At 56.0% G+C, this 26,038-nt stretch overlaps 2 protein-coding genes across 20 annotated transcripts in view; one reads left to right on the top strand and one right to left on the bottom strand.

The window, feature by feature from the left end:
- Positions 1 to 3,367, top strand: part of USP40 (ubiquitin specific peptidase 40) — an 88,567-nt gene extending 85,200 nt beyond the window's left edge. For 8 of the 10 annotated variants that reach the window (XM_053215978.1, XM_027047266.2, XM_027047259.2 and 5 more), the window contains one exon: positions 1,471 to 3,367. In XM_053215978.1, the coding sequence (XP_053071953.1) occupies positions 1,471 to 1,582 (112 nt within the window). In that variant the 3' untranslated portion in view covers positions 1,583 to 3,367. Of the gene's footprint in view, positions 1 to 98; positions 1,332 to 1,372 lie in introns of those variants that run through there. The other 2 variants (XM_053215975.1, XM_053215976.1) reach the window with 2 other exon arrangements.
- Positions 3,368 to 7,192: 3,825 nt separating this feature from the next.
- Positions 7,193 to 26,038, bottom strand: part of DGKD (diacylglycerol kinase delta) — a 109,846-nt gene continuing 91,000 nt past the window's right edge. For 8 of the 10 annotated variants that reach the window (XM_027047330.2, XM_027047335.2, XM_053215982.1 and 5 more), the window contains 11 exons: positions 24,764 to 24,860; positions 24,424 to 24,531; positions 23,241 to 23,354; positions 22,068 to 22,202; positions 21,592 to 21,743; positions 20,006 to 20,117; positions 19,829 to 19,921; positions 18,739 to 18,858; positions 12,198 to 12,309; positions 10,713 to 10,843; positions 7,193 to 9,405 (listed from right to left, as the gene is read on the bottom strand). In XM_027047330.2, coding sequence (XP_026903131.1) covers positions 9,316 to 9,405; positions 10,713 to 10,843; positions 12,198 to 12,309; positions 18,739 to 18,858; positions 19,829 to 19,921; positions 20,006 to 20,117; positions 21,592 to 21,743; positions 22,068 to 22,202; positions 23,241 to 23,354; positions 24,424 to 24,531; positions 24,764 to 24,860 — 1,264 coding nt within the window. In that variant the 3' untranslated portion in view covers positions 7,193 to 9,315. Of the gene's footprint in view, positions 9,406 to 10,414; positions 10,844 to 12,197; positions 12,310 to 18,738; positions 18,859 to 19,828; positions 19,922 to 20,005; positions 20,118 to 21,591; positions 21,744 to 22,067; positions 22,203 to 23,240; positions 23,355 to 24,423; positions 24,532 to 24,763; positions 24,861 to 26,038 lie in introns of those variants that run through there. The other 2 variants (XM_053215981.1, XM_053215980.1) reach the window with 2 other exon arrangements.

Below are 26,038 nucleotides of genomic sequence, written 5' to 3'. Positions count from 1 at the left end.
TGGCAGCTCTTCCCACCTGTGCTCTTGATCGAGGCTCGGACAGGGATCCTTCTCCGCTGTCCATGCTTGTACATGCTCCTTTGGTCACCTCCTGACAGGCTTTCCGGGAACAGGGACACAGCCCGGGCGACATGGGCAACAAGTCACTAGGAGGAAACCCTCCCCCCGCCCCCTGGTCTGGTCTCCCGCCTCCTCTCTGCCACTTGCTGGGCTTTTTCCTCCAGACGCCGGCACCCTTGGGTCTCCTGGACAGATGAGCACCGCCGTCACAGAGCGGCTCCAGCCTCTGCCTGCCCGCTCACTGCCCTTCATCCTGCACCTCCCTGTTCACGCCAACCCTGCGCCCTCCCCGCTCTCTCCCCACTCTGCCAATATGGACTCTCTCCTTCCTCTTCGTGGAGCTCACCTCTCCCCCCGATCCCCTTCCCCCCACCCATAAACCAGGTACACTTACCAGAATCTGCTGGAATGTTCCATCAGTATTGATACTTGAGACTCCATGTGCCTGAACAGGGCTCTCACCCCCGTGTCCGTGTCACCCCCATGCAGGCCCTATCAGGGGTGCCACGGTCCTCCCGATCTGCTCCCTGCTTCCAGGCTCCTGAAGTCTGAGTCCTCAGCTGGCTTTTCCCTGTTCTGATTGCTTCTTACCCGAGTTACTGCCGCAGCCTTCGATGTAACCCACCTGCCCGAGCCCCTGCTCACCTCCCACTCTTCACCTCCTCCTACCCGTCCCCACCTTGGGTACCGATGTGTCAGGCATGCTGCCAGGGGCACCCGGCGGGGCCGGAACAAACCACAAGGAAGAGAGGGCCAAGCGGGAGGCAGTGTCACTCTGGCACCACACCCACAGCAGTCCACGGGGCTGGACGTTTCAGATCCTTGCGTCTGTCGAGCTTAACACGTTGATTCAAAAGGTAAAGATCACTCTGCCATGAGACGTTTCCATCTGGCAGATTGGAAAAGGCCCCAAGTCTGACCCGCTGTGTGGACAACGTGCAAAAGCCCATTGTCCTGACATAGGGTTGGCAAGGCGGGGGCAGGGGAGGCGTAAATTGAGGTCCTCCGACTGAACAGTTTGTAAATACCTGTCAAAATTGCAAACACGCGTCCCTGTGGCCCGTCGTAACTTAACCCTAAGAAGTTGGAATGGGGGTGCCTGGGTGGCCCAGTTGGTTAAGCTTCGGCTCAGGTCATGATCTCACGATTCGTGGGTTCAAGCCCTGCATCAGGCTCTTTGCTGACAGCTCCGGGCCGGGAGCCTGCTTTGGATTCTGTGTCTTCCTTTCTCTCCGCTCCTCCCCCGCTTGCACTCTCTCTTTCTCTCTCTCAAAAATAAACACCTAAAGTTTTTTTTTTTTTTTTTTTAAAGCTGGAATGAATTTCAGAGTCATTCCAAATCCCCCAACCCGGTGAGGCCTGTGGTGTCCGCAACCATGAGTCTATGACAGCCTCTCCTGTCTCCCGCAGCCAAGAAACCCTCCGTGTGCAGAGCAGTGACGTCTTCTCTGGTGTCAAGATGCCTGCCCGGCCCCGTGCACCAGAAGCGTCTCTTTCCATCCACGTCGGGAGTTTCAGATAGTGCGGGCAGCCAGCGACGTCCCCGTGGCCTCCGCACCCCAGCGGTGCCGGTACTGGCGGGTGGTGGGCATGGGCGCGCTGCTCCCCCCACAGCTCACCGGGTGCGGCCGTGTGCGCACGCGTGTGGTTTTCCGCCTCCTGAGGATGGGATTCCAGACCCTCCGTTTATCACGGGCAGAGGGACGTTCCATCCCCGGCCAGACAAGTGCGCTTTATCACGTGGCCGAGCTGCACCCCCACCTGGGGGGCTTGCACAGACCTGGCGGTGTCCCACAGCGGCTGGTCACACGCTGCCCTGGCACCACACCTGACCCCGGCTGCCATCTGTATGAGAAAGTTCACCCGTTCCCCGTTAACTGCAGGCACGGATAAAGCGGCACGTCGCTACCCTCCGACGGGTCCGCCGTCTGAAGCACTCACGTTCTTCTGTCTTCACGGTTCAGACGAGGTTGCCCCCGCGTCCACGAGGATTCTGACAGCTCAGCTCACGCCGACGGGCTGGCCAGGCTCACGCTGGGACACAAAGGGTGTTTCTGGCCCCCACGCGGAACGTGATCCCCCCTTTGACCGGAGTTAAAACCGATTCTAAAGCGTTAGCTCTCTTTCCAGGATGAGGAAGACAGGGTGGCCTCTCGGGCTCGGTGGACGCTGCTGAAGAGAAGGAAGCCTCGGGTGTGGCCACACCAGTGGCAGCTCGGCAGCCCTGAGGTGCCCTCCGCCCCGTGTCGTCCGTGATCAGAGCCTTCTTGCTGCTGCTGCTGCGAACGCCGGAGCCTCTGTGTGTCCGGAAGCCTGGCCGCGGCAGACGGGCCTGGCGTGGGCTGATGGTCCCGAGTGTCCTCAAAACAGAAAACCTAAACCAGGATTCTGTTCCTTCTAATTAAGCTTGGCTAATAAAGACCTCAGCGGTATCTGTGACAGACCTACATCTGTCCCCGAGCCCGTTGACCAGGACACTGGGATGGTGCACGCAGATTCCAGCTGGGCCGGAGCACGGTTCCCGAGAAGGTAACGTGCTCTCTTACCTCAGATGAGGCTTTGCGGCAGCTCTCGTCGCGAGGCCATCGCCTCCCCTCCCCGCCGCTGCCGACACCGCACTCGGTGGCGGGAGGTGGCCGGAGGACAGGTGCGGGCCAGCGTCCCAGCCGCGGCATGAGCCGTGTGTCCACAGAGCTGGCTGCTTCCGAGCGGCCTGGCCCCGCCCTGCTCCTAGCACGGTCCCAGCCGCCGTGGGAGACCTGGGCCTCCGTGCACGTGTCTGGCGTCGGGCCCCGGGTCGCATCCCCGTTTGGACTAAAGCGGTGGCGCCGTGAGAAGCCAGACCTGGACCGCAGGCTGCTCTCGGGCCCCAGGGGCTAGATCTGCCCGAGGGTGTAGACGGGCTCCACGGATGCACCTTGCGCGGCCACCAACGCTAGACGCGAGGGGGGCCGTGGCTGGAAGCCCACCCCTCGGCGTAGAAGCTGTTCCGTTCACACGAGCTCCGTGGTCGGTCCCTTCGTGGTAAGGTCATAAAATGGTGACGTAATAACTAAAGAGCTTGGCTGTGGAGAAGCCCGAGCCCTCGCCAGACGGTGCCTTCGTGGGCCCGCGGTGAGCCTGCCTGCCTTCTGTCCATCCATCCACATGTGGGTGGAGTGGGGCCCCGGGGGGGCTGTGAGACCCTGTTCAATAAACCATTCTTCACTGTCGTCTCCACATCTGATGTGCACCTGTTGTTTCCTGCCCCAGCCGCTTTTGTTCCCAAACCCACTTCAGAGGCTAAATAAACGTTTATATTTAGAAATGCTGTCTCAGTCCTGCCTCAGAAACTTAAATTCTGGGGACTCCTGAGGAAGACTACCAGAAGAAACTGCAACTTTCTGGGGAAGGGGCAGTGGTGGTTGCATTACAGAGGACGTTTATTCCACTAGGACATTTTTCTGGCAAAAGGGGAGGGGAGTGGGGCACCAGAATTTCTCGATGATCAAAAATCATGCCTTCGAAGATGGCAGTTTCTCTCTGGAACAGACTTCATCGCGAAGGACCACAGAGGCCACCGACAGCCCCTCACATTCTGTGCTCTGTGACATGCCCATCCGGGGCACAGGTCAGCAAAATAAACTCACCGCGGGTGTGTTTACATCCTGGAAATTCGCTCACCTCCCAAGGCAAAGTGTACCCGAAGGAAGAGCTATTTCTGACTCCATTTCCTCCTGTGCCCCCCACTCACCACGGCGAGAGCAGCCACTCACCACGGCGGCCCGTGTCACTGGCTGCGCGGCGTAGTGGCCGGGACCCTTCACTTCCGGGTGACTGAACCCAGGCCAGGCTGGTTCAGGCAACGCCAGGAGCCCTCAAACAGAGCCGAGATCAGGCCCACAGAGGGGAACCGCTGGATGGTTCGGGGCTGACGGCGCCCCACCTAATAACCGTGATTCCTCCACCTACGCCCAAACCACACTCGCGTCCCCCGACCCCATCCCGAAGGGAGGCGGCTCGGTTACACGCGGACCCTGCTCCCGTCCCACGTCCGAGACCTCCAGACTTCTCACGGTTCGGCAGCTGGTGCCTAAGAGAGCCCTGGAAATCGGGGCGGAAAGTAGTCTACACGGGGCGGGGGGGGTGAGGAGGACCACAACCGAGGCTCTCTTCGGAGGCCACGAATGCATCGGGCAGGACCCGCGCAGCTAGACAGCGACCCATGAGCTCCCCGTCCTGCCGAGGAGGCAAAGCCTCGCTCGCCCTGCCGCGCTCCGACCTCGGGGTCAGCTGTCCCCATGGGCACACCTGACCTGGACGTTGGAAGGGCTCTCCTTTGGGGTGACGCCACTTGGGCACTCCTTCCTGAGTGTGCACGTCCTGGAGGCCTGGCACTGATGACCTTGGGGCCGAGCGACCGCAGGCTTTTGCTGGCCAGCGAGGGACTTGGCGACACGATTTCTGAGAGTGCTCGGAAGGCTCGTGGTCGATCTGCTTCCATCAACAGCGTGAGCGACAGAGCCTCTGACTCCCAGCCAGCTGCTTTGCCTCTACGAGTTCTGCAAACCTGGTTCGCTTTTTTGGGATGAAAACCGTGAATGGGCTGTGCCTCAGTTCCTGCCTGATACGGACACACCGTCCAACACCGCGGCCCGGGCTGGTGGGGTCAGAGCGGCCTCCCCTGGTGTGAGCAGGCCCCCGTCCAGGCCACGCTCTCGGACCCCGGCTGCAGAGAGGCCTCCACGCCCCACAAACACCCGCCCTGCGTGCGCACCAGTCTGCCCCAAAGCTTTCTTCGTACCACTTCACCCATCCCCGGGGGTCCCCCTTCTCTGGCCTCACACCTGTATAATAGGTGTAACTCGTGTCTATATGCTTTCGCTTTGGCCTTCCAAATACAAAATCTTTATGGGAGGAACGCTACAGGAATTAGGTTCGACATAGAGACAAGACACATGCAGTTTTCACTCACATACAAGAAGGGTGGCAGGTACAGGGAGGGGGTTGTCCAGGAGCTTCGTGGAGACCACGGAGATGCGAGGAGTAGGCTTCCAACCTCGTGGCCCAGGCTGGCTGCTAGAGCTCCACCCATCAGGTCCACCCTCCAGGCCAGCAGCAGGAGGAAAAAGACAGGCATCCATGTTTTAAAGGAAACTTTCTGGAAACTTCAGTTAATATTTGTATGTCTTTCGCCCAAGCTTGGTCACATCACTAAGGTCAACTGCAGAGGAGGCTGGAGAATGTGGTCACACTTGCAGGGGCGCATTTGGGCACAACACGTCACCCAGATGGCGCGGGGATTCTGTTAGTAGGGCAGGAGACAGGAAACTGATGTTTATAAGCATCAAGCAGTGGCTTCTACAAATGCCAAGAGAGTCTGAGGTCTAACGTTCAAGATTAGATTACACGACAGAAGGGTTGGGACTTGGGCAAGTGGAAGCCTCGGGCACAAAACTTGAAGGTGCCCAAAAAACTCAGTAATCAAGACAGAGCGGTACTTAATAACATTTTTAGAAATCAAAATTAATGCAGAAAAATCCATAATGAACAAAGTGTTAAAATTTTAAACCAGGATCAATACAAGTTAAAAGTCCTGCCAGCCTAGGTATTATCTTTAGAACAAACTCCGAGTCCTGCAAGCACACGCCCAACCCGCCGTGCCGGCTGCGTCCCCAGCGCCTTCCCTTAGCGGGGAGGACGAACTCAGTCGGGGTCAGAAGAAACCACGAGAATCCAAGTTCTCCATTCCATAAAGGATTGTCGGACACAGAAGGGGGGGGGGGGGACACAGAAGGGGGGGGCGCAAGGTGCTTAGATGTGCCTCAATTTCCTCTCTAGCCCCCCTGCCCAAAGCTTAATTTCCCCCACGCCACCCTCCGCTATCACGGGGCGTAGACGTGGAGCTGGGAGCCAGCAGCGTGGCCCCAGTGCCTGTGCCAGAGGCCGGAGTTCAGGGGATCGAGGCCACCCGCCAACACAGAGCCACCGGAAACCAACCACCAGAAACAGTCCCTGGGGCCAAGGACAGCCCCTGGGGTCACAGATGTCAACCTCCGGTACAAGGTCAGCATCCCGGGCAGCGGGTAAAGGCCACACCGGCCGACGGAACGGAACGCTGCCGACCGGGTGTTGCCAAGGGTCAGCTTGCGGCTGGAGGGCGCCCTTCCTCTCCCCTCAGGGACACGGGCCTCCCTCCTTCCGAACACCTGGAAACCACCTGAGGGAGGAAAGCAGGGCAAGGTACGTGCGTTAACGGAGGGGCCTTCAAGCAGAGCGGACCCAGAGCTGAGTCGGCTGGTGACAGCGGCCCGCGGCCCCTCCCCCCGCACACCTGGCGTGGCTGGGCCCCCAGCTGGGCTGCCGCTTCCAGGTGGGCTCAGGAAACCTCACGCGCACTCGTCCGCGCTCCCCCCACCCTGGCAGGAAGGTGACCGGAGCCACCGTGGCCACGTGGGCCAGACCCCCAAGTGACACGTGGAGGGGGCCGCGGCCGGGGTACCGAGTGCCTGAAGCACAACCCCCCGTGACTGTTCTGGGAACCAGAAATACACTTGGTTTGAGCCACTGCACTCCAAGGCTTACTTGTTTAGGCAGCTCGCCAGCTCACCAGGAGAGATGGCATCAGCCAGACCGCGGAGAGCACGGGGGTCTTGGCGGACGAATTCCGAGCCGGGAGCCGCTCCGGTTTAGAACGACTGCTCTGCCCTCTGCACACACCGCGTCAGCAAGTCTTGCGATCGGATTATACTCGAGCCCTCCCCCTCGTTGCCCTCCCGGGAACTGGGAGAGGACAGAGTGACCTCGACCTTGGAGAGGCCACTCCCTTGGCATAAAGGTGCTGGGAGTAAACAGAAGAGCTTGTGGTCTAGTTTTATATGGAAGATTTAGGAGGACGAGACTCTTTGCTTCAATGACCCTCCCTCAGTAGGCTGGGCCAGGCTGCCTGTGATGAAGTCTGAACCTCTGCCCTACCCGCGCCCCGCCTCCTGGCTGGGTTCTTCATTCCACAGATCCAGTGGCCACACCCTAAGAGACACAGTGGCTTTCCATTTTGCTTTTCAGCCACGCCAACTTACTTCCAGAGTAGCTAAGATACAAAATCCTGAATCCAGTTTGGAAAGATCTGGGCGACGAGGAATGACAAGAAATCTGACAAGGGCAGGTTTTATTTATACACAGAACAACCTATTTACAACCCCAGATTGGGTCTGTACACAGCAATACAGGAGGCATTTGCTTCCACGGCGGGCACCGTATAAATTAAGATCATAAATATGAGGGGTAAGCCCCGCCCGAGGGCACAAAACCTTTTGTCCAAGACTCCCCAGGACCCTTCCTCCCTCCCTCCACGCTGACGGGACCGGGGTCCCCGCGGGACAGCGCCCAGCCTCGGCAGGGACGTCGGGGGGGCAGGCAGAGGAGCGGCCTCACGGGAACCAACACGGCCACCGCAGCAGATGCGGCACCGGCCGGATGCCAACACGCTTCCATGCAACACTCACGTTTACTCCATTCGCCTCTAACTTACTAGAATCAGAAAAACGGTTTTTACGTAAACAGTGTTGTTTTAATCACTGACGACATACTAATTCTAAACACCATGCTTCACCCAGCCCTCGGGCTTTCCCAAGGGAGGGCGCGGAGGGTGCGGGACGGCCCCACAGCGTCAGCACCGGCCGCCGCTCCCCTCCTCACCGAGCACGTGCCTGTCCCCGGCTCGCCCCGAGGACCTCAGAGCCCAGGGTCCGGCCAGAGGTGACAGAGCAGACGCTGTTCTGGTACCGCGGGCTCAGGACCCCACGGTCTCCTTTGTCAGCCTGTTCTACCTTGAAAGCCGGTGACTTCCAGTGGCCAGATGATCCCTCTCTGCCTTCCTGGGTCCAAAGCAGCCGTCTGATGGCACAGGGGGCATCGGGGTGGGGAAGGCCACGCACAACAGCTGAGCACGCTGCGGAGCACAGGCGCCCCACCCCGCCCTGTCGCCGCCACCACACCCTCAGGGACAGGAGCAGGCCAGGTGGCCGCCAGGGCCCCAGCAGGAGTGCCCCCAAACCGGCAGCAGAGGCCCGGCCGGGCTCACGGGGGGCGGGGGTGGAGGGGCCACCGTGCACCCCGGTGAGGGGGAGGGGCTTGCAGAGGGAGCAGCAGGCAGATGCTGTTCAGCGCCCCAAAGGTTCCCCCCCTTTGAGGTTCCCCCAAGGGTGACCGGATGACACCTGCAGCGCCCCCCCCCCCCGTCCCCTCACGAGGATGAGGGGTGAAGCGAGCTACAGAGTAGGGGCGCGGGGGCCCGGCTCGCAGCTGGGCCAGGTTACAGAGCCCTGCAGGGTGGGCTGTGGGGGCGACGGGGGAGACGGGGAGGGCCGGGGACGTGGGCGAGACCGGCCTGAGGCAGACGGCCGCCCACAGGGCCAGAGACGGTCGGTGGGGACGGTCCCCCAGGGCGGGGCGAGGCATCGCCCCAGCGCCCGGGACGCACTCGCGCTCGCCAACACCGAGCTCACGCAAACACACCCTCTGTCTGAGGGGGAGACGGGAGGCTACGGCATCTCGGGGACAGAGGGACCACGTGCCCACGCCAGCAGCTCAAGAGGAGGGCGCCACGCGGACTAGGCCAAAGGCAACCAGAGAGGGGATCTGTCAGCCCGAGATCGTCACCGTCCGTCCGCTCGGCTCGAGGAGGGCGAGCGCGCTTCGTCCTTCGTCTCCGCGCACCGAGAACACAGGCGGGACGGCGGCACGTCCAGGCCGCTTTCAAAGCAGGAGAGGCGGCGTCTCGGCCAAAGACTCCGCAATACCCGGGGGACATCAGGCGGGGCCTTGCAAGGCTGCCGCGGAGAACCAGGGTGGCCCGCGGACATGGAGCTTGCCGGCGCGGGAGGCTGCCGGCCAGGCCGGGGTCCGCACGCCCGGGGGAGGCCACGCGGCGCGCGGTCACGGGGCTCGCAGCGGGGACCCGCGGGATGAGCTCGCGTGGCCCAGGCGGGCCGCCTCCACGGGACAACCCGGCGCCCGGAGGCCGGGCCCGGCCCGGGTCCCGGGTCGGCAGGAGCGCAGAGGTGGTGGCGGTCTGCCCCACGCGGCGTCGGGGCCGGACAAGGTGTCGTTTCGAAGGTAGCTGTGTTGGTGTGCGCGAGACCCCGGGACGGTCACGGAACGGGCGTCCGCGAGGCTTCCCGTCCGGAGCAGGGGGAGTAGCACCATGAGAAGGGGCAGCGGGTCCCCGGCCTCAGTCGCGGGGCGAGCGGGGGACGCAGGCCGACAGGGCCACGGCTAGGCCTCGGTGGCAGGCGCGCTCCGGCTCAGCTCCTTGATGCCACACAGGATCCGCTTCACGTGGCCCACCTTGGTCACGCCGAGGTCCTGCAACGAGAGGACAGCACCCTGACGCCGGGCAGGGAGCCGGGCCTCCGCGGGCCTTCCCGCCCGACCTTCCGAACACAAACGCGGTGAGGACGAAGACGGTGACGCGAGGTGAAAACGACACACACAGCCGTGCAGACGCCCGCCACACCCCTCCCGCGAGCCACAGAGTCGCCGGTGCCTTCGTGCCAGACAGACACAGACCCCGCCCGGCAGCAGGTGAAGGCAGGTGACTCGAGAGCGCGGCCGTGAGGACGTCCCGGGGAGCCTTTCGCCCTCTCAGGGCGCGGCCCCGCCCCCCGCCCCCCCCCCCCCCCCCCCCGGCTCAGGCAGGCCCCAGGGGACCCCGCCTGCAGTCCTGGCACCCGGTCCCCCCGGGGCTCAGCGGCCACAGGTGTGCCTCGTCTCCCTGCCCCCGCCGCGCCGAGCCCCGCACCTCAGGGTTCCTGGCGGCCTGCGTCCAGCAAGTACCCCCGGGGCCGTTTTCCCAACGGCGCGAGTCTCTGTGTCACGTGTTGGTAATTCTCCCAATACTTCAGACATTTTGGCCGTTAAATTTGTTACGGTCACCCATGACCAGTGATGATGGCTCACCGAAAGCTCAGATGACAGCATTTTGCAGCGAGCAAGTATTTTTAGGCTAACGTGTGCACGCTTTTCAGACCTAATGCCGCTGCACACGTAGGAGCCTACAGCGTGTTAGAAACCTGACCCTCACGCGCACCGGGAAACCAAGGAGTTCACGGGACTCGCTTCCTCGCAGTGCTCTGCGGCAGCTCGGAGGTGTGCCCGTGTGTGGGCTCCAAAGGGAGAGGGACGCACGCACTGGGGGCCGTCATCACACACAGCCCTTCGCTGGCCAATTAGCACAGGGCTGTGTCCCACAACAGGCTGTTTTTTTTTACTTTTAAGTAGCCCCCGCCCCCGATGTGGGGCTCGAACCCACGACCTTGAGATCAAGAGTCACATGCTCCACCTACTGAGCCAGCCAGCACCGAACCACCCCCCCCCCCCCCCCCCCCCCCCCGCAACAGGGTTTTTAATGTTAAAATAGTTCATTGGTCCAAGCAGGTAAAGAAAAGCAAGGTCCCCTCCGTTACTTCTGCTCTGGCTTTGTTTGGCTGTGGCGGGTTGGAGACATCACTGCTAGGGGGCAGAGGTGGCCTCTCGGCCACTTCCACGTGTCACCCCGAGCCATGCATGAGGAGAGTCCGATGACACCGGAGCATGGCCAGGTCAGAGGGAGGGACAGAGAAGGGAGTGCAGGGAAGCCCGGGACGGGTTCCCAGGAGCCGCTGTGGAAGTACCTTGAGGTCCCTCCGCTCCAGGTGCAGGAGCTCGGAGCCCCGGATGTCGTGCCGCGTGAAGATGTCCTTATACTCACAGAGACTGAGGTGCTCCAGCCAGGCAGCAACCTCCTCTGTCCCCCAGAGGTGAACTGTCGGAGATGGAAAAGCACGAATGCAGTGAGTGCCCAGAGCCCAGTGCGAGGCAGGTGGCAGCCGGCACCCGAGCCACCCCAGTAGCAGGCACCCAGATGCCCCGGCAGCCAGCGCCCAAAATGCCAGCAGCCGGCTCCCCGGATGCCCCAAGAGCCGACTCCCCAGACGCCCAGCACCCGGTACCTGAGACGCCCCATCACCCGGCACCCCAGACACCCTGGCAGCAGGCACCCACACGCCCCCAAAGCCGGCACCCAAGATGCGCAGCAGCCGGCTCCCCAGACACCCCGGCACCCGGCTCCCCAGATGCCTGGCACCTGGCTCCTGAGACGTCCCAGCACCCAGCACGTGAGACACCCCAGCAGCTGGCTTCCAAGATGCCCCAGCACCTGGCTCCCCAGACGCCCCAGCAGCCGGCACCCGCCACTCAGCCACACGCACCACCCAGAGCTCTGCAGGAAGAAGCAGGGGAGCCACCTGCATTCAGGGGACATGAGCCACAGCAGGAGCTGCTGTCTGTTCCTGCCAGGTTGGCCATCGGCCTTCTGGACATTTGCCATGTGTCCCAGGGGAGACTGGATGCCACCAAATAAGAGGAAAACGCCAATCTGACTGTGCAGCTGCAGTCAGCTTGCCCTCCTTTCTAGAGGGTTCACTTCGCTTCTGGTCCACAGCAGGAAGGGAAACAGGCAGAGATTTCACGTGGTCAGAGCGACCACTGTTACAGAGCCACTATCGTTAAAGGAAACCCAACTGCTGGGCAAACATTCGAAGAAGAAAAATCAAAGGGAGTGACCACCACCTACAAATCCACACTGGGCTGCCGGGCACCGGAGGGCACTGAAAACAGCCATGCTCAGAGCCGACCTTCCAGACAGAGATTTTAAGGCCCAATCTACTGACTCTCCCTCAAAACTGTCCTCGAGTGCCATGTTCTATTGATTTGGCCAACCACAGTCGCTGCTGGCCTGGGCTCCAGCCCGGGGCCCGGATCAATGACTCGTTAGCCGGGGAACGGCAGCCCCTCCCAAGAGGCAGGCCCGGTGGGCCCAGCACAAGACCCGAGTGTGAGCTCTGTGTCTCCGGGTGTCCTGTCACCTCTGCTGCCCGATCCAGGGCGGGCGGGCAGCGCCATGCCAGCCGCCAGAGGAATCTGCACGGGGAGCGACTCCAGGCAGGAGCGACCGCCTGGCACGGGACTCAAGAAGGCGCCGTTCTCTAGCTACAGACGGGACGCCGCGGCGCAGGCGGGGACCCTGGGGAAGAGCCACAAGGCCACGGACAGAGCGGAGACCGGGAGGGCGCACGCAGCAGGCGCACACGGCCAGAGGACAGCGGGAGGGCAGGTACCCGGGGCTCCCAGGCTACTGCGGGCTTCTCTGTTCTTGCTGTTTTTCTTAAACTTCGTCACCAGGCGGAATTTGCCACTGCGGCTGCGTTTGGAAAGCTCCAGCATCACATTCTGTGGGGAAAGCGGGAGACACGGAGAGTCAGACCCCGACCTAGTCAGGCCCACTTCTCAGACAGGCGGGGAGCTTGGCAAAGGGGCTGCGGTCCCTGCTTCATTTACTCGGTTTCCCTCAGTTCCTAGTCTTGGCATTTATTGATCTGTGACGCCTTTTAAAAGCGGTTGCGCAGTGACTGCACAGTGTCTATTTTCACATTCGGCTTTCATTTTATAACGTGTTTCTCATACGATTAAAAAGCTTCATAAATATCACCTAAATGTCAGCACGCTGTACAAAGGTCATCCAGTAGGCTCCCAGCCGACCTAGTGCTACACTGGCAGGCGGGGACCATCGGTACTGGAGTATCTTTCTAAACAAAGCTTTTCCTGCCCTTGGCGCTCTTTCCTTGGGACCAACTCCCCGAAGCAGCGAGGAGGGAGGGGGCCAGAGGGACAGGGGCACTGGGTCCCCACTTGGCAGCCGCCTCCCCACAGAGCCGCCCAGGACACGGGTGGAGCTAACACTGCCCCTTCCCAGCTGGTCTGTGGACCTTCTCGGAGGATGTTCTCACGCCAGGTAGGAAGGGGGTCTCTGCAGCGAAGGATGTTTGCACACACAATGCACTTAACTGTATTTACAACCTGTGTACTCGTATCACCCCTGTATCCACAAATAAAGCATAATTTCCTTATTTTTCAGGTGTGCCTGTTTCTTCCTGCCCCAGAGCCCTGTCTACCGACGTCCCCACATCAACCCACACAGTCAGCCTTTCGGCTTTATGGCACTTCCAGATCTGAAAGGGATTTTCATTAGACTGACCAAACCTAGACAGGGTAATAATCCACAGCCTCACGTCTGGAAATGTGCTCTGTCGTACCTCCAATTTTCCTTGTGCCCCTGATGGCCCCTTCATGGATCTCTTAATCAGAAGCATTTCATGTTTCAGGTTCTTAACTAACAAAAGAAACCTCTTACAATTTTCTAACCAATGACTGCAGCACTCAGGAACCATTTTCACAAACATCTTACATTTGGCAAAACTCTCAACTGTCAATTCTAACAGCTCCACTAGAGACCTTCAGCTCCCACGTGACCAGGCTGTTCTGTCCTGAGACTGGCTGGCGCCCACCTCGCTCCCCAACACTTTCCGTGGGGCCCGGCGACCGCAGGGACAGGCAGCTGTCCCGCAGGCAGCACGGCCCAAACAAAATCCTACTCCTAACTTCAAAATTTCTTCTTTTCTTTAACGCATACAGGAGTATTACATTTACTTCTAACTTTTAGTAGGAATATTTTCATCCATGCATAAAATGGGGAGACCAGCAGAACAAGCCTCATTATCAACATGTGATCTTACTTCGGCTCCCTTTTAAGACCTCAATCTGCTCCCCTCACAAATACTTCAACATGCCACCCATACAGATGGGAATACTCTCTTCTTAAAGCCTCTAACCACGACACCATCGCCACTCGTGACACCAGCAAGAATTCACTTATAGTTAATAACATCAACCCTCCCCGACCACTGCAAAGGTTTATCCTCATGGCTGGTTTTTCTGAATCAGGACCGTCATGAGAGCCACAAGTGACCCTCAGCTGTTGTGGCCCTCCAAACCAGCTGTCTGTCCTGTAAGACAGCTCCTACTGTGACCTCTGACCACCTGCCGGCTCTGGGGAGCGGCCGCGCTGCCCCCTGTCCCTCCCGCCCACACATGGAGCTGCCGATTCCATCCGGCTTCCCACTCTCAGGCACGAGGAGGTCACCGGTGGTGTTGCCACTGCCCTCCTCCCCACAGGGGAGACATGCTGTCCTCTCTCGGCGGGGGGGACACCACAGGTAGAGCTACCCACCGAGGATCCCCTGGAAATCAAGCACACTTCCCACTGCGGGGGTGGGGGGATGGCCTTTCAATCCCTGTGCACGTCCCAGCCGGAAAGCTTTTATAAAGAACTGCTTTCAATTATTTGACTTAAAGAAATTATTCTTACGAATCTCCTGATAATACTGAATTTTGAAATCAGATGTGCTAATAAGCTTTTAAAAAAATGAACTGTTTGAAAGTTTCAAAGATTTGCTTCACAACATTGTGAACATACTTAATGCTACCTAAACCATACACTTAAAAACAACAAATATGGAAAATCTTTTTTTTTAATTTTTTTAATGTTTATTTATTCTTGAGGGAGAGAGAGAGAGAGAGAGAGAGAGAGAGAGAGAGAGACAGAGTGTGAGTGGAGGAGGGGCTGAGATAGAGGGAGACACACAATCCGAAGCAGGCTCCAGGCTCTGAGCTGTCAGCACAGAGCCCGATGTGGGGCTTGAACTCATGAGCCGTGAGATCATGACCTGAGCTGAAGTCAGACGCTTAACCAACTCAGCCACCCAGGCACCCCCAAATATGGTAAATCTTACGCGTTTAAGAATTTAAAAAAAGAACTGGAACAATGTCCATCGTTTCCTAGCTTTGACACTCTTCCTTATATATAGAAATCACACATTCCTTGACATTTTTCTTTTGCAGATGATACTTATTTCTTCAAGTTGTCCTGTGGCTATTCTTTTTAAAATGTCTTCAGATTTCAATCTGTATAGTTTAAATTTTTCCTGAAGACTCAACAGTTTCATCAAGATTTTTAAATTAGCATTTCTTTGAAGATAGTATAACTTGATTTATTTTATCTATTCTTACATGACCTTTATCACTTCATTTTTTCAAACTTTCCTTGATTATATTTGCCACAGGCTAATTAATTTCTTGCACTTTACGGGGAACCTCTGAACAACGTAGAAGTTACGGGAGCCAACCCCCACCCACGAAACTGAAACTCCAGTGTAACTTCTGACTCCCCAAAGAGTCTGAATGATCTGATTAACACATATTTTGCATGTATTATATACTGTTTTCTTACTAAAAAGCTACAGAAAAGAGAACGTTAGGAAAATCATAAGAGAAAATACATTTACAGTACTTCACTATGTAGTATGTATGTAAGTGGACCCACGCAGTTCAAACCGTATTATTCAGGGGTCAGTACTTTCAAAGAACTAGCTCACAGAGTTATCAACTTTTTTTTGCTCTCAAATAAATAATTTTCCTATTTTTATGCCAGTAGAAATGTGGCACCGTGCCCTGCCCCTGCTTCTCTCTGCCCACTGAACGCCACCCCAGAGCCGGAGTCCCACAGGGCGGGAACGTGGAGCCAAACGGCAGCTGGCAAAGAAGGCCGGAGAAGGCAGGAGCCCTGGGAGGCCCAGAAGGCCCCAGGAGCAAGTGTGGTTTTCCTTTCTTTCCCAGGACACCTGGCTGCAGGTTCGGCCTTGGGCTCCACAAAATGAATGCCTGCAGGAACACTACCCCAGCCCTCCCTGCTCTGCCCTGGCCAGCTCCAGAGGGTTTCTGGTTTTGCAGCTAAACCTGCCCCTGGAGTCATCTATACAACTTCCCGCCTGTTACTCTGCACCGTCTCATGAGCTCACAACCAGGAACCCTAGAAACCAGGGCCCTTACAGACATGGCTTGAAGGATTCATTAGGTCAGACCTCTGGGGGGGGGGAGGGGGGATGGGACTCACGCTGCTTTGTTTCTGCAGTGGCTGTACATTTGGTGATAATTTGTTTTGAAACATTTTTATGTTTGAAGCTTTGGAACCGCAGTTCGTGAAATAAGAGCTTTTAGTATTGAGACCCGAAAGTCCCCAAACAAACCAAGCTGACTGGTCACCCTGCAACCAGGCACTAGGCCACGAGCCTCCTGCTGCAGCACGAAGCAAGGAAAATCCTAGGCCTCTGCTGTCTTCAGAGGGAATCTGCACGGAGAGGGGGAGCTGCCCACCACGGGCAGGGCGTGGGAACACAGGGCCCACAGCTGATGGCTATGGTACCTGGGGTTTCCTGTGGCCCAGCACTGGGCTGCTGAAACCACTCTTGGAAAGGAACCAACTTTAACAATTTCCAGGCCACAGTGGACTGGTACTCCCATGAAATGCAATAAAATAAACTACTAAAAAAATGAAACCGAAAAAGGACATATAAAACATAAACCTCAATTTTTTATTATTTTCAACAGAAATATAATTCTGTTAATTGCCTAAAAGTTTCTAAACGCTCCCTCTCAATTTCTAGAATAACAAAGAGATTCCTACTGTCAGTACTTTTTAATGTCCTATGGGCAACAAGAAAAAATATATGCCCTCTTTACAGAGTATAAAGTTCTCTCTCTGTAGATACATGATATATATATGTTCTATACATACATATTTTTCCAAGTTTTTTTTTGTTGTTGTTCATATGCTATAATTTATTTCATTAATCATGGACTGGTAGTGATGGTTCACACTACAATTTGGTTTCTGTCCCTTTCTCTCATTTCAAGAAGTTTTTGCTTTACAGATTTTATATAAATTAAAATTTGGAAGGTAGTCACTAAAAGAATAGACAGTATATATTTCCAAACTACTAGAGGGGACAAAGAGAGTTGTGTAGGAGGAAGGAGAGACTTCTCAATCAAAAAGGAGAAATTAAAAGAAACAAAAAAAGAATACAGAACACAAAATATGGCAAAATACACATATAAATACATTAATAATCACAATAAATATAAATAGACCAAACATTCCAGTTAAAACAGAAAATAACAGACTGGATAAAAATTCAACATTTGACAATACGCTAGTCATAAGAGAGGCACTACAAATAAAGCTTGAAAGTAAAAGTATAAAGATGAAAATACCAAACAAGTAAACTTAAAAACAATTACTAAGGGTCTTTACATAATGATAAAATCTATATGCAGCCAATAATATAGCCTCAAAACACAGAAAGCAAAAATAAGACCACAAGGGTAAACTGAGCTATCTACATTCATGGTCAGAGACTTTAGAAATAACTGATAGATCAAGAAGACAAAAATAAATTTTATTATTATAAAAATATATTTTGCCAATATAAAGTGATCGGTTTTTATCATTTATTGCAATTCTATTTTTATATTAATATTGTAACCAGATTTTATGTGTTTTCTTGAAATTGTTTTGATCTTTTTGTGTCCAAGTTTTTGCTGGGGGTAGGGAGAGAAAATTAGGCTCTTGTGATTGGTATATGGTTAGATTTCCTTTTTAACAAAATCTTATGATAATTTGCTTTTCAGAGGAGAAGCTACACCATTTTTTATCTTTTACACTGTTAGCTACATCTTTATTGGTCTCTTATTTTTTCACAATGTAGATTATATTTTGGTTTTGTTTTTAGAAAACTGATTTGGAAAAACATACACCTTTTCAATTCTGTTAGAAACTACCTTTAAGTTTTTAAAGATATTACTAACTCTGCATTTCCCTAATTATCAAAGTCAAGAACTTTTTTTTAAACCTTCCACCTTAAAGGAATTTAACGGCCTTTATTCCTCTGTCCCTGTCTTCTTCCCAGCCTCCCATCTCACTGTCCACTTCACCGGCTTTGGTAACTTAGTCTGGAACTACAGGCTATGTTATCGTTACATCTATTATTTTATATATTATTATTTGAGGAATTTTCTTTTAAATGAAAATTTTGTATTTATAATTCACAATTTAACTAATTTTGATGAGCTTGGCCTATCCCTTTAAACCAAAATGTCCTCTGCATTTGTCAACAAATGCCTGCATGTTCAGAGCAGAGCAGGACAGACTGTTGGAACTTTCCTTTGTACCATCACCTAACTGCTGCCAACAGGTTCTAACAAACAAAACTGGAGATAGGAGTGCCAGACGTGTAACGTCTAACAGTTACTTCTCTGGCAAGACTGCAGAACCCTAGCCTAGGATGAACTTTTCTCCAGGCCCACCTCTGCTCTACCCCTGAGAAGAAAGGCAATCCACGGTTCATCTTTATCAGGATGCTGCCCACAAAACTGACCCAACAAGCACCTCTCCGGGGCTCTTCCTGCCTATCCTCCTGCTGCAGGAGGCAACGACATCCCAGGCTGCCATATGCCTGGGGTCCTGTCTGTCCTGGCTACAGGACCTATGACAAGCTGGAGTCTCTAAATACGTGCAAAACAAAAACGTGATTGTGAGCGAAACACACTGACTCCATCCCTGATGACGACAAACTTAAGAAGCTGCCATTTATCCAACCGACGTGTCTTCGCACCAGGGGCAAACAGCGGGGCCAGGCTCAGCCTTCTAGGGACTTCCTGGCCAGCCCTGCCATTCTGTTTCTGAGGATGACGAGTGCCCCAGTCATCAAGGATTATGCTCAGTACTAACTCCCAACCTTCTCGCTGCCAGTCTTTTTCCACGCCTCCATGGCGTTTTAATAGAGGAGTCTTGAGAAGCCTTATCAGGGGCTGCAAGATGGCCACCAACTTAATCTCAAAGCCGCACGGGTCACGGTGATTACAGGTACTGAAGGGAAAGCCACTGCATCCCGCGGTGCCCAAGCTGAAGCCCCAGGACCCCCTTACCTCCTCATCACCGGGCTCCACGGGCTGGCACAGCCACGGGGTGTCCGCCAGCTTCCTGAGCTGCTGGTCCATCTCGGCAAGAGCGGCCCCGAGCCGCTCTTTTTGAGGGGGATCCAACTGCTGCTCCGGGCAGAAAAGAAACACAGCTGGTTATCGGCGGTGAGAAGCTGGGGCCACGGCAAAGCCCCCATGCAGGCGTGCAGGCTGCTCCAGCAGAAGTGGTCTGTTTGTCTCAGAGAGTCCTTACAAGAACTCCTACAGAAAGTCAGTCACACGGCACTGGCTAAGGGGCCAAGCTCAGAAGCTCTCCTTCTAAGTAGGTTGAGATGCAGGAACTAAAACTCTCCTCTCGTAAAGAGCGGAATGAACCAAGCTTGTCTGAAAACTGCAATGGCAGAGCTGACGTCTCGCCTACTTTGGTTGACCTGGGGACCCCTGTGTCAGAAAGAGGACAGGCCCAGCGGGCCCATGTCAGAGTGCAGGGAATGCTAGCAGGCGGCAAAGGGGCGGCTGTCACACCCAGAAAAGCAGAGTATTTGGGGATGAAGAGCAGAGGACGGGGTGGTTCTCCAGATGTGTGATCTTCAGCAGGTCGCCCCACCTCCTTGGCCTCCACGTCCTCATCTTTGAAGCAAGAAGGCTGGCCAGACCTTCCCTCAGGCCCTCCCTATTCTGGCTTCTGCGATTCAGTGAGACCCGACCTGCCTGCTCGCCCAGGGCGGACTCCTCGCCAGGTCTGCAGGGCTGAACGAGGAAGGGTGACAGTGCCGCGTGTCTCAGAACAAGGCCCACGTGCCTGGTCACAGGCAGATGGCTCCACACCTGCAGATTTCTAAGGCAGAATTCTGAGCACAGCGACAAAGGTGGTCCTGTCCACAGAAGTCTAACACACCAGAGATGACGTGGTTGAGATGTGGCCAGAGAGTTTGTTTGAGAACCAACCATATGGCCAGATCGGATGACCTCCAAGGCCCCTTCCTACACTGAGTCTAGAACTCCCCCGGCCAGGAGTTCTAGACTAAAACGTGCTGCCCTGGGTACCACAACGGTCACTGCACGCAAAGCGCGAGGCCAGCCTGTCCCAGCTTACCAGGGCCATCTTCCCAGCCAGCAGCAGTTCGGTCTCGCTGCGCAGAGCTTTGATGTTATTCACCATTTCCAGGACAAAGCTGCAGTTCAGCCCCTGAGAGGAACCAGAACGACAACCATGTAGAAGGCCCCAGGGCTACAGGACTCCCAGGGAGCGAGACCTGAAAAGCACAGGCACCTCTGTGGCTCTGGGCTTGCCGTACACCCGGTCCATGGACTTGGAGCTGGCATTGACGGCGTGGGCAAGTTCCTGCTCCATGTCGTGATGGGACTGAGCTATCTCCCGGATACTAGAGAAAGACAGAGACATGGCACTCATCAGAGCAGGCGAAGGGGCAGCCTACGACGTCACCTCACTCGAACACAGACCCAGGTTCAGCCCAGAGGGCCAATGCAGACACAGGCCAGCCATGAGAACGAGCACAGGATGACCCCGACCGGCATTCCCTCACCGATGGCAAACAGAGAAGGTCTTAAACGGGAACCATGACATCAAAATCCAAGTTTTTCCAGAAACTTGACCAGGGCGGAAAATCCCCAGAATGAGACTCACACCCTGTAAAACAGCAAGCTGGCAGCTGATCGTCTGTGAGAGGGGACTTGGCCTGCCCCACTCTGTAAATGGGGACGACAGGACCCTCCTCTGTGGGGACCATCCTGCTTCAAACGGCTCAGATCCCAGGAAGTAGCCACAGGCAGCAGCCTGTTGTCCAAGGGACCCAAACGGGCAGGGAGGGGGCGGTGACAGGGTCAGACACAGCCAGAGCACCAGGGACAGAAGGAGCATGAGAGTCAGGGAAGCTGGCCAGGGAACCACTCGTCCTGCCCTGGGGAAAACGAGGAGCAGCCGCCAGACTTCAAACAAGACAGTGAGATGCAGGGCCCCCATCTGTGGGGCTGCCACAGGCTTTGAGGGGACGAGAACAAAGACAGAAGGAAGCCAGAAGTGGGTGGCACACCAAGGAACCGAGAAAAAGTGTAAGAAGCAAAGCCATCAGGCCTGGATACTGATTGGGTCACGGGAACGGGGGCTGCAAAAGTGGCGCTGGCTGCTCCAGACAGAGAACTCAGCACAGGGCGTGCTCTCGGGGGACCCAGAAGGACCCCGAGAACCAGAAGTGCCCACAGCACTCCCGGGAGAGCCGCGGGTCAAGAGCCTGACGCCTGGGGAAAGGGCAGGGGAATGGCCCCAAAGGGCGCACAGAGCCCAGAGCCCGCAGGGCAGCGATGCTCCCGGCGAGGACAGCGGAAGAGGAAGCCACAAATGGCACCACCGAAGATGGCAGGATGTGGCGGCCGAGAGACCCCTCTGGACTGAGGCACGCCAGCAGCAGGCACACCGGGGAGGTGGGGAGGATGGAGAGGGCCGGAGGGACCTCTGTGCTCCAAGTCTCATGGTCCCAGGAGCCACTTCTCCAAGGCAGAGTAAGAGCAGGAAATGCCTCTGGCTGTTGTCTTTTTTTGTTTTTTAAATACCTACAAGGTGTTTTAATAACAAACCTGCTGTCTGGGACAAAGGAGAAGAGGCAGTAAGTGAGCGATTCTGAAGAATTCGGGATAGGTTTTAAAATCTGTGAGCTGGCTCTGAAAACGCCCGGGCGTTTTAGGCCTCCTCTACATACACCCCGAGCGATCTCGGAAAGTCACCCGAAATAAACCCCATCCGAGGGCCAGCGGAAACCCCAGCCGGGCCCTCGAGGTGGCGGTGGCGGCCCAAGGAAGACCCAGGGGGAGGCCCAGCTGGCAGGGAAGGCGAGGGCCCACCTGTGGATGAGGGCTCCCGCCGCCTGCCCAAAGTGGTCCATCTGCGTGGCCTCTTCCTCAGACAGGATCTCCGGGTGCAGAGAGAAAGACGGGGGGCGAGGAAGTTCGCACTTCTGCTTGTCTTCCCAGGACTTGAGGGTGTTCTCAAACGCCTAGGGCACGGAAACCTGGTGTCACACCGTGTGACCCTCTCTCAAGAGGCGAGCACGTGTTCAACCGCAAACGCCGCTGGGACACCAGCTGGACGACAGCCAGAAAAGGAGACACAGACTTCTTTTTTACACTGAGGAGGGCGAATCGTCCTGGAAATTACACCCCTGCTCACTTAATCTCTGCGTCTGAAAAAAGCAAATTCCCAGAACAAAACACTGGAAACTCCAGGTCTCCTGACAGGAGGTGCACAGGTGTGCCTGCAGGTGAGCCCCGGGACTCACACAGGTGAGTCCCTCTGGGTCTCCGCACGCAGCCCTTCTTACCCTATCTCTGGTGAGCGTCTGTGCCCGGTTCTTGTGGATGATCCGAATGTATCCTGGAGGCTGGACCCAGGCCTCTCCGTCCACTTGCACAGGTACGCCCTCATCCCCCAGGATGGAAATCTTCACCGTGCGACACTGAGAAAACACCACAGCTGTGACTCGTGCGCCGCGCTGAACCAAGGAGCTAAGGTGCTAGATCTCAGCCCTGCAGGAGCCTTCCTGTCCCACACGCCCCTGCACAAGCCAGCTGACATCTGGGGTGATGCCGTGCCCACGGCCAACCACCACTGCGGCCAGAGCATCCCTGTCCAGGGCACAGCTCATGAAGCCCAAGGATCTGTCCCTCCCCACCATCCCCTCACCCAGCACGGCATCTGTGACCGCAGTGAGACCTCGGTGGTCAGACACAAGCACCAGGCCCAGGGTGGGGACTCACGACCAGCAAGAGCCACGGGGCCCTGCTCAAGTGCAAACACTCCCAGAACAGGGTAAACCAGTCCCAATAAGTGGTTAGCGATGTACTGTTTCTCTTTTCAACAGAGAACACTGCCAAAGAGTTTGATCATAAAATTCAAACACCCTACGCTCCGCAGGGACAGACTGAGGCAGGAAGGGCCATAACATCACAGCCTGGGACTTGGGTGGGCTAGGGAATCAGCCTCCCTGCTTCCTTGTGCCTAAGAACACTGCCCTCCCCAGCCCATCACCAGTAGCAGGGAAGCCCCTTCCCCTTCTCCCCTCTCCAGGTGGGCCTCAGACCAGCCAGGCGAGGCCACACTTTCTCCACCGCTCCCGTAGGCTCGGCCTCCATTCCCAAACTCAGGAGGCAGCTCCCGAAAGCTGCAGCCACAAGCCGAGTTCAGTGGGGCCTGTCTCATCCCATCCCACCTCAACATCCCACCTCAATACGGCTGGCACCCGCAGAGAAAGTCACGGCAGGGGGGCTCAGGCAGGATTCAAGTTGGCCCCCGTTTTGTAAGAGTGTTTGTTAACTGTCAAATACAGCAGGTGGGGCCGTGGGCGGTCCTGGAAAAGCACCCCTTCTCCCGGGCTCTGCGCAGCAGGAGCCTGCTGACAGAGGAGACTGGTTCTGGGCCAGGCCCGGCCTCTCCAAACACGCGTGAGCCACGCTGCCTCCCACGTCCCTCCCACCTGCGGGCCCACGGCCGATACCTGGGCGATTCGGTGATGCTGCAGCCTAATGACGCGAGAGACGGCCATCTGCATACTGCCAAATACAGCGACCACCTCCAGAATCTTATCATCGAATGACGGAGCTGCAAAAGTCTGAAAGGGCCAGTGTTAGGAGCTGACCCCTGCTCCAAACCTCCCTGCACAGCCCTCTGTTGTTCACTCTCGGGGCTGCTGCTCTGGTTACAGATAGGCGCACGACTCGGCTGGCGTGTCCTGAGAAGCAGCTGTGGTGTGACTGTGTCATTGAGGGGGTTTCTAGTGAGACCTTGACTAGAACCAGCTGCCTGGGACCAAATCTCTGATCTGCCACTTTCTAGCAGTGCGACCTTGAGCAAGGTACTTTATTTTCTCATCCTCGGTTTTGGGTAAAATTAGCGTGTTCCCCGAGAGGCTCTCAAGAGGACTGAGTTAATGCACGCACAGTGCTTAGAACAGCAACCGAACATCTTTCTCGTTGTTAATTTTCAGTAATCTCTACACCCAATGTAGGGCTCAAACTCACAGCCCCGAGATCAGAAGTTGCACACTCCACTCACTGAGCCAGCCCGGCACCCCGGCAACCAGAACATCCTGAGCTATTACGTACAATGGAAGCTGCATCCGTGGTTAAAAGCAAACACTTTCCAAAGTTAAGAGTAATCCCAGACTTCTTCCGTGGATTACACAACCCCACGTGGGCTCGGGCTTGTCTGCACTCCGCCCACTACACGCCGTCAGAGAGCTTCCTCCACACCTGTCTCCCCGCTAAGCCTTCACATGTGCTGTTCCAGCAATTACCTGGAACAGCCTCTGCACCCTCCCCTGACCGGACCCGGCCAATCCTGCGTCTCCCTTCAGGTCTCAGTGCAGATGTCCCCTCCTCTGAGAAGTCTGCCCAGACCACCCCAAATCGGAGTCGGGCCTGGCTGCTGGCATCACACGTGTGCCCCTGACCACATCTGTCCTGCCCGGCCTCTCTTCTCACGAGCGGGGGACCATCTCTGTCTCGTTCTCCACTGTCCTCTGACCACCCGCACAAGGGAGGAGTTCTACCCACACCTCCGCACCACCCTCAGAGCCCCAAGAGCCAGAAGGCTCCATCAGGGCCTGAAGTGGTGGACACTCCTTGAAGGGATTACCCACACCCAGCTTGGGCCCGGCCACCCAGAACCCCCATACGTACATCATCTTCCTTGGTGCCCCCCCAGAAGTTGGTCCCTCCGGCATAGCTGGGAATGTTGAGGACAGCAATCCCCTGGAGACTGGGGAGTGGGATGGGTCGCCCATCACACTGTGCGGCAGAAATGCCGAAGAAGGAAACAAGGGAATGACAGCATCAACCTGGTCCTTCTTCACCAGCAACGTGCCCGCCCGCCCGCCAGCCCGGGGCGGAGAAGGCCACCACCACAGCTGGGCTCTCACTGAGGGACCTCAGGGCAGTGGGACCCCACACCCAGCGAGGAGAGGGGCTCACAGGAGACCAGGCGGGCCCTGGCCTGCCTGCAGGAGACCCTCTTGCTCACCTCCAGCAGGACCTTCTGCTCCAGGTTCCTGTAGGTTCTGTGCAGCAGCTCTTTGGTTCCAAGAACTCCGTACCACATCATGTTCTTGGTCCGGCTCCTGCAGGTGGAAAGCAAAGAAGTGACAGGACCCCCGCTCTCTTTATACAGCTAACGGCAGCCACTACCGCGGCCGCAGGAAGACGTCCCATCACACAGCAGTCAGACTCGGCAACCACTCACAGCCCCGACATCTCAATAAGGAAGAGCATTTCCTCATTATGTGCCCACGTAAGATGTGCATAAAGAGACACGTTTAGTGATAGAAAATTCTGCTGAAAAGTAACATCCCCAAGAAAGTAATTTTACCTAAAAAGGTAAAAAAGACATTACAGAACCTCACAAAAAACCGATAATGATTTTTTTTCCAGCTAGAAAATTATGCTTAGCGTAGAAAATTTGGGAAGTGCAAAAAAGCACAAAGGAGAAAAAAAATCCTCCTAATCCCCACAGCTGTGCGTCCTGATGGTAAAAACTTTGGTGTATTTCTTCAGTCTTTTCTAAGTCTTTGACTCACGGGGCAAACAGCCAGTTTACAGTCTGCTGACCGACTCTGCTCACTTGGCCCTGCACCCTGCGTCCAGACGCTGGACTGATCACAGCGGGGCCTTTCCCTACGGGCCCTTGTCCACTTAATCCCGGTGACTGGACCCAGCCGGTTCCCAGTCCCAGGCTCCGTAAGTCACGTGGCAGTGGCCCCTTTGCACACACCTCTTTGCAAATGTTTCGTTACTTCTTAGGATAGACTCATAGAAATGGAATTCCTCTTAGACCTTTTCAAAGCTCTTGATACAAACTCAGGGATTATCCTAGCAGGGGCCCACAGTTCTAAAAATGTATTGCACATGGCTTTGTCACTCACTATCTCACTCTGTGAAATTGCACGCATTTTCATGCCTTTTCAGTTATTTTTGAACTAACGGGGGCCTTTTTAAAGGAGTCGGGCTCGCCATCATGTGCTGAACAACAGAGATGTCCCTGGGGGGCTTCTGAGACACTTTCCTCCACTCAAGAACCCCAGCATTCAAAAGTTTCTTGAATTCTTAAGCTTGATTTTGTTTTCTAAGAAATCTGCACCTACAGAGCACCTGGGTGATCACCAGGGCAACTCCTTAGGTGTGTGAGCCCCTCCCACCCAGCTCTCCCAGCGTCCCCTTCCAAATGACAACGGCACCAAGGAAGCAGGGGGCACATGGACGAGATGGGACGACGAACAAGTCTGTAGGCTCTCCAGCAAGG

Source organism: Acinonyx jubatus, chromosome C1 (assembly GCF_027475565.1).
Source record: "Acinonyx jubatus isolate Ajub_Pintada_27869175 chromosome C1, VMU_Ajub_asm_v1.0, whole genome shotgun sequence".
Classification (NCBI taxonomy): domain Eukaryota; kingdom Metazoa; phylum Chordata; class Mammalia; order Carnivora; family Felidae; genus Acinonyx; species Acinonyx jubatus.
Note: the sequence above shows the minus strand (reverse complement) of the source record. Positions and strands in the feature narration are given on the sequence as shown.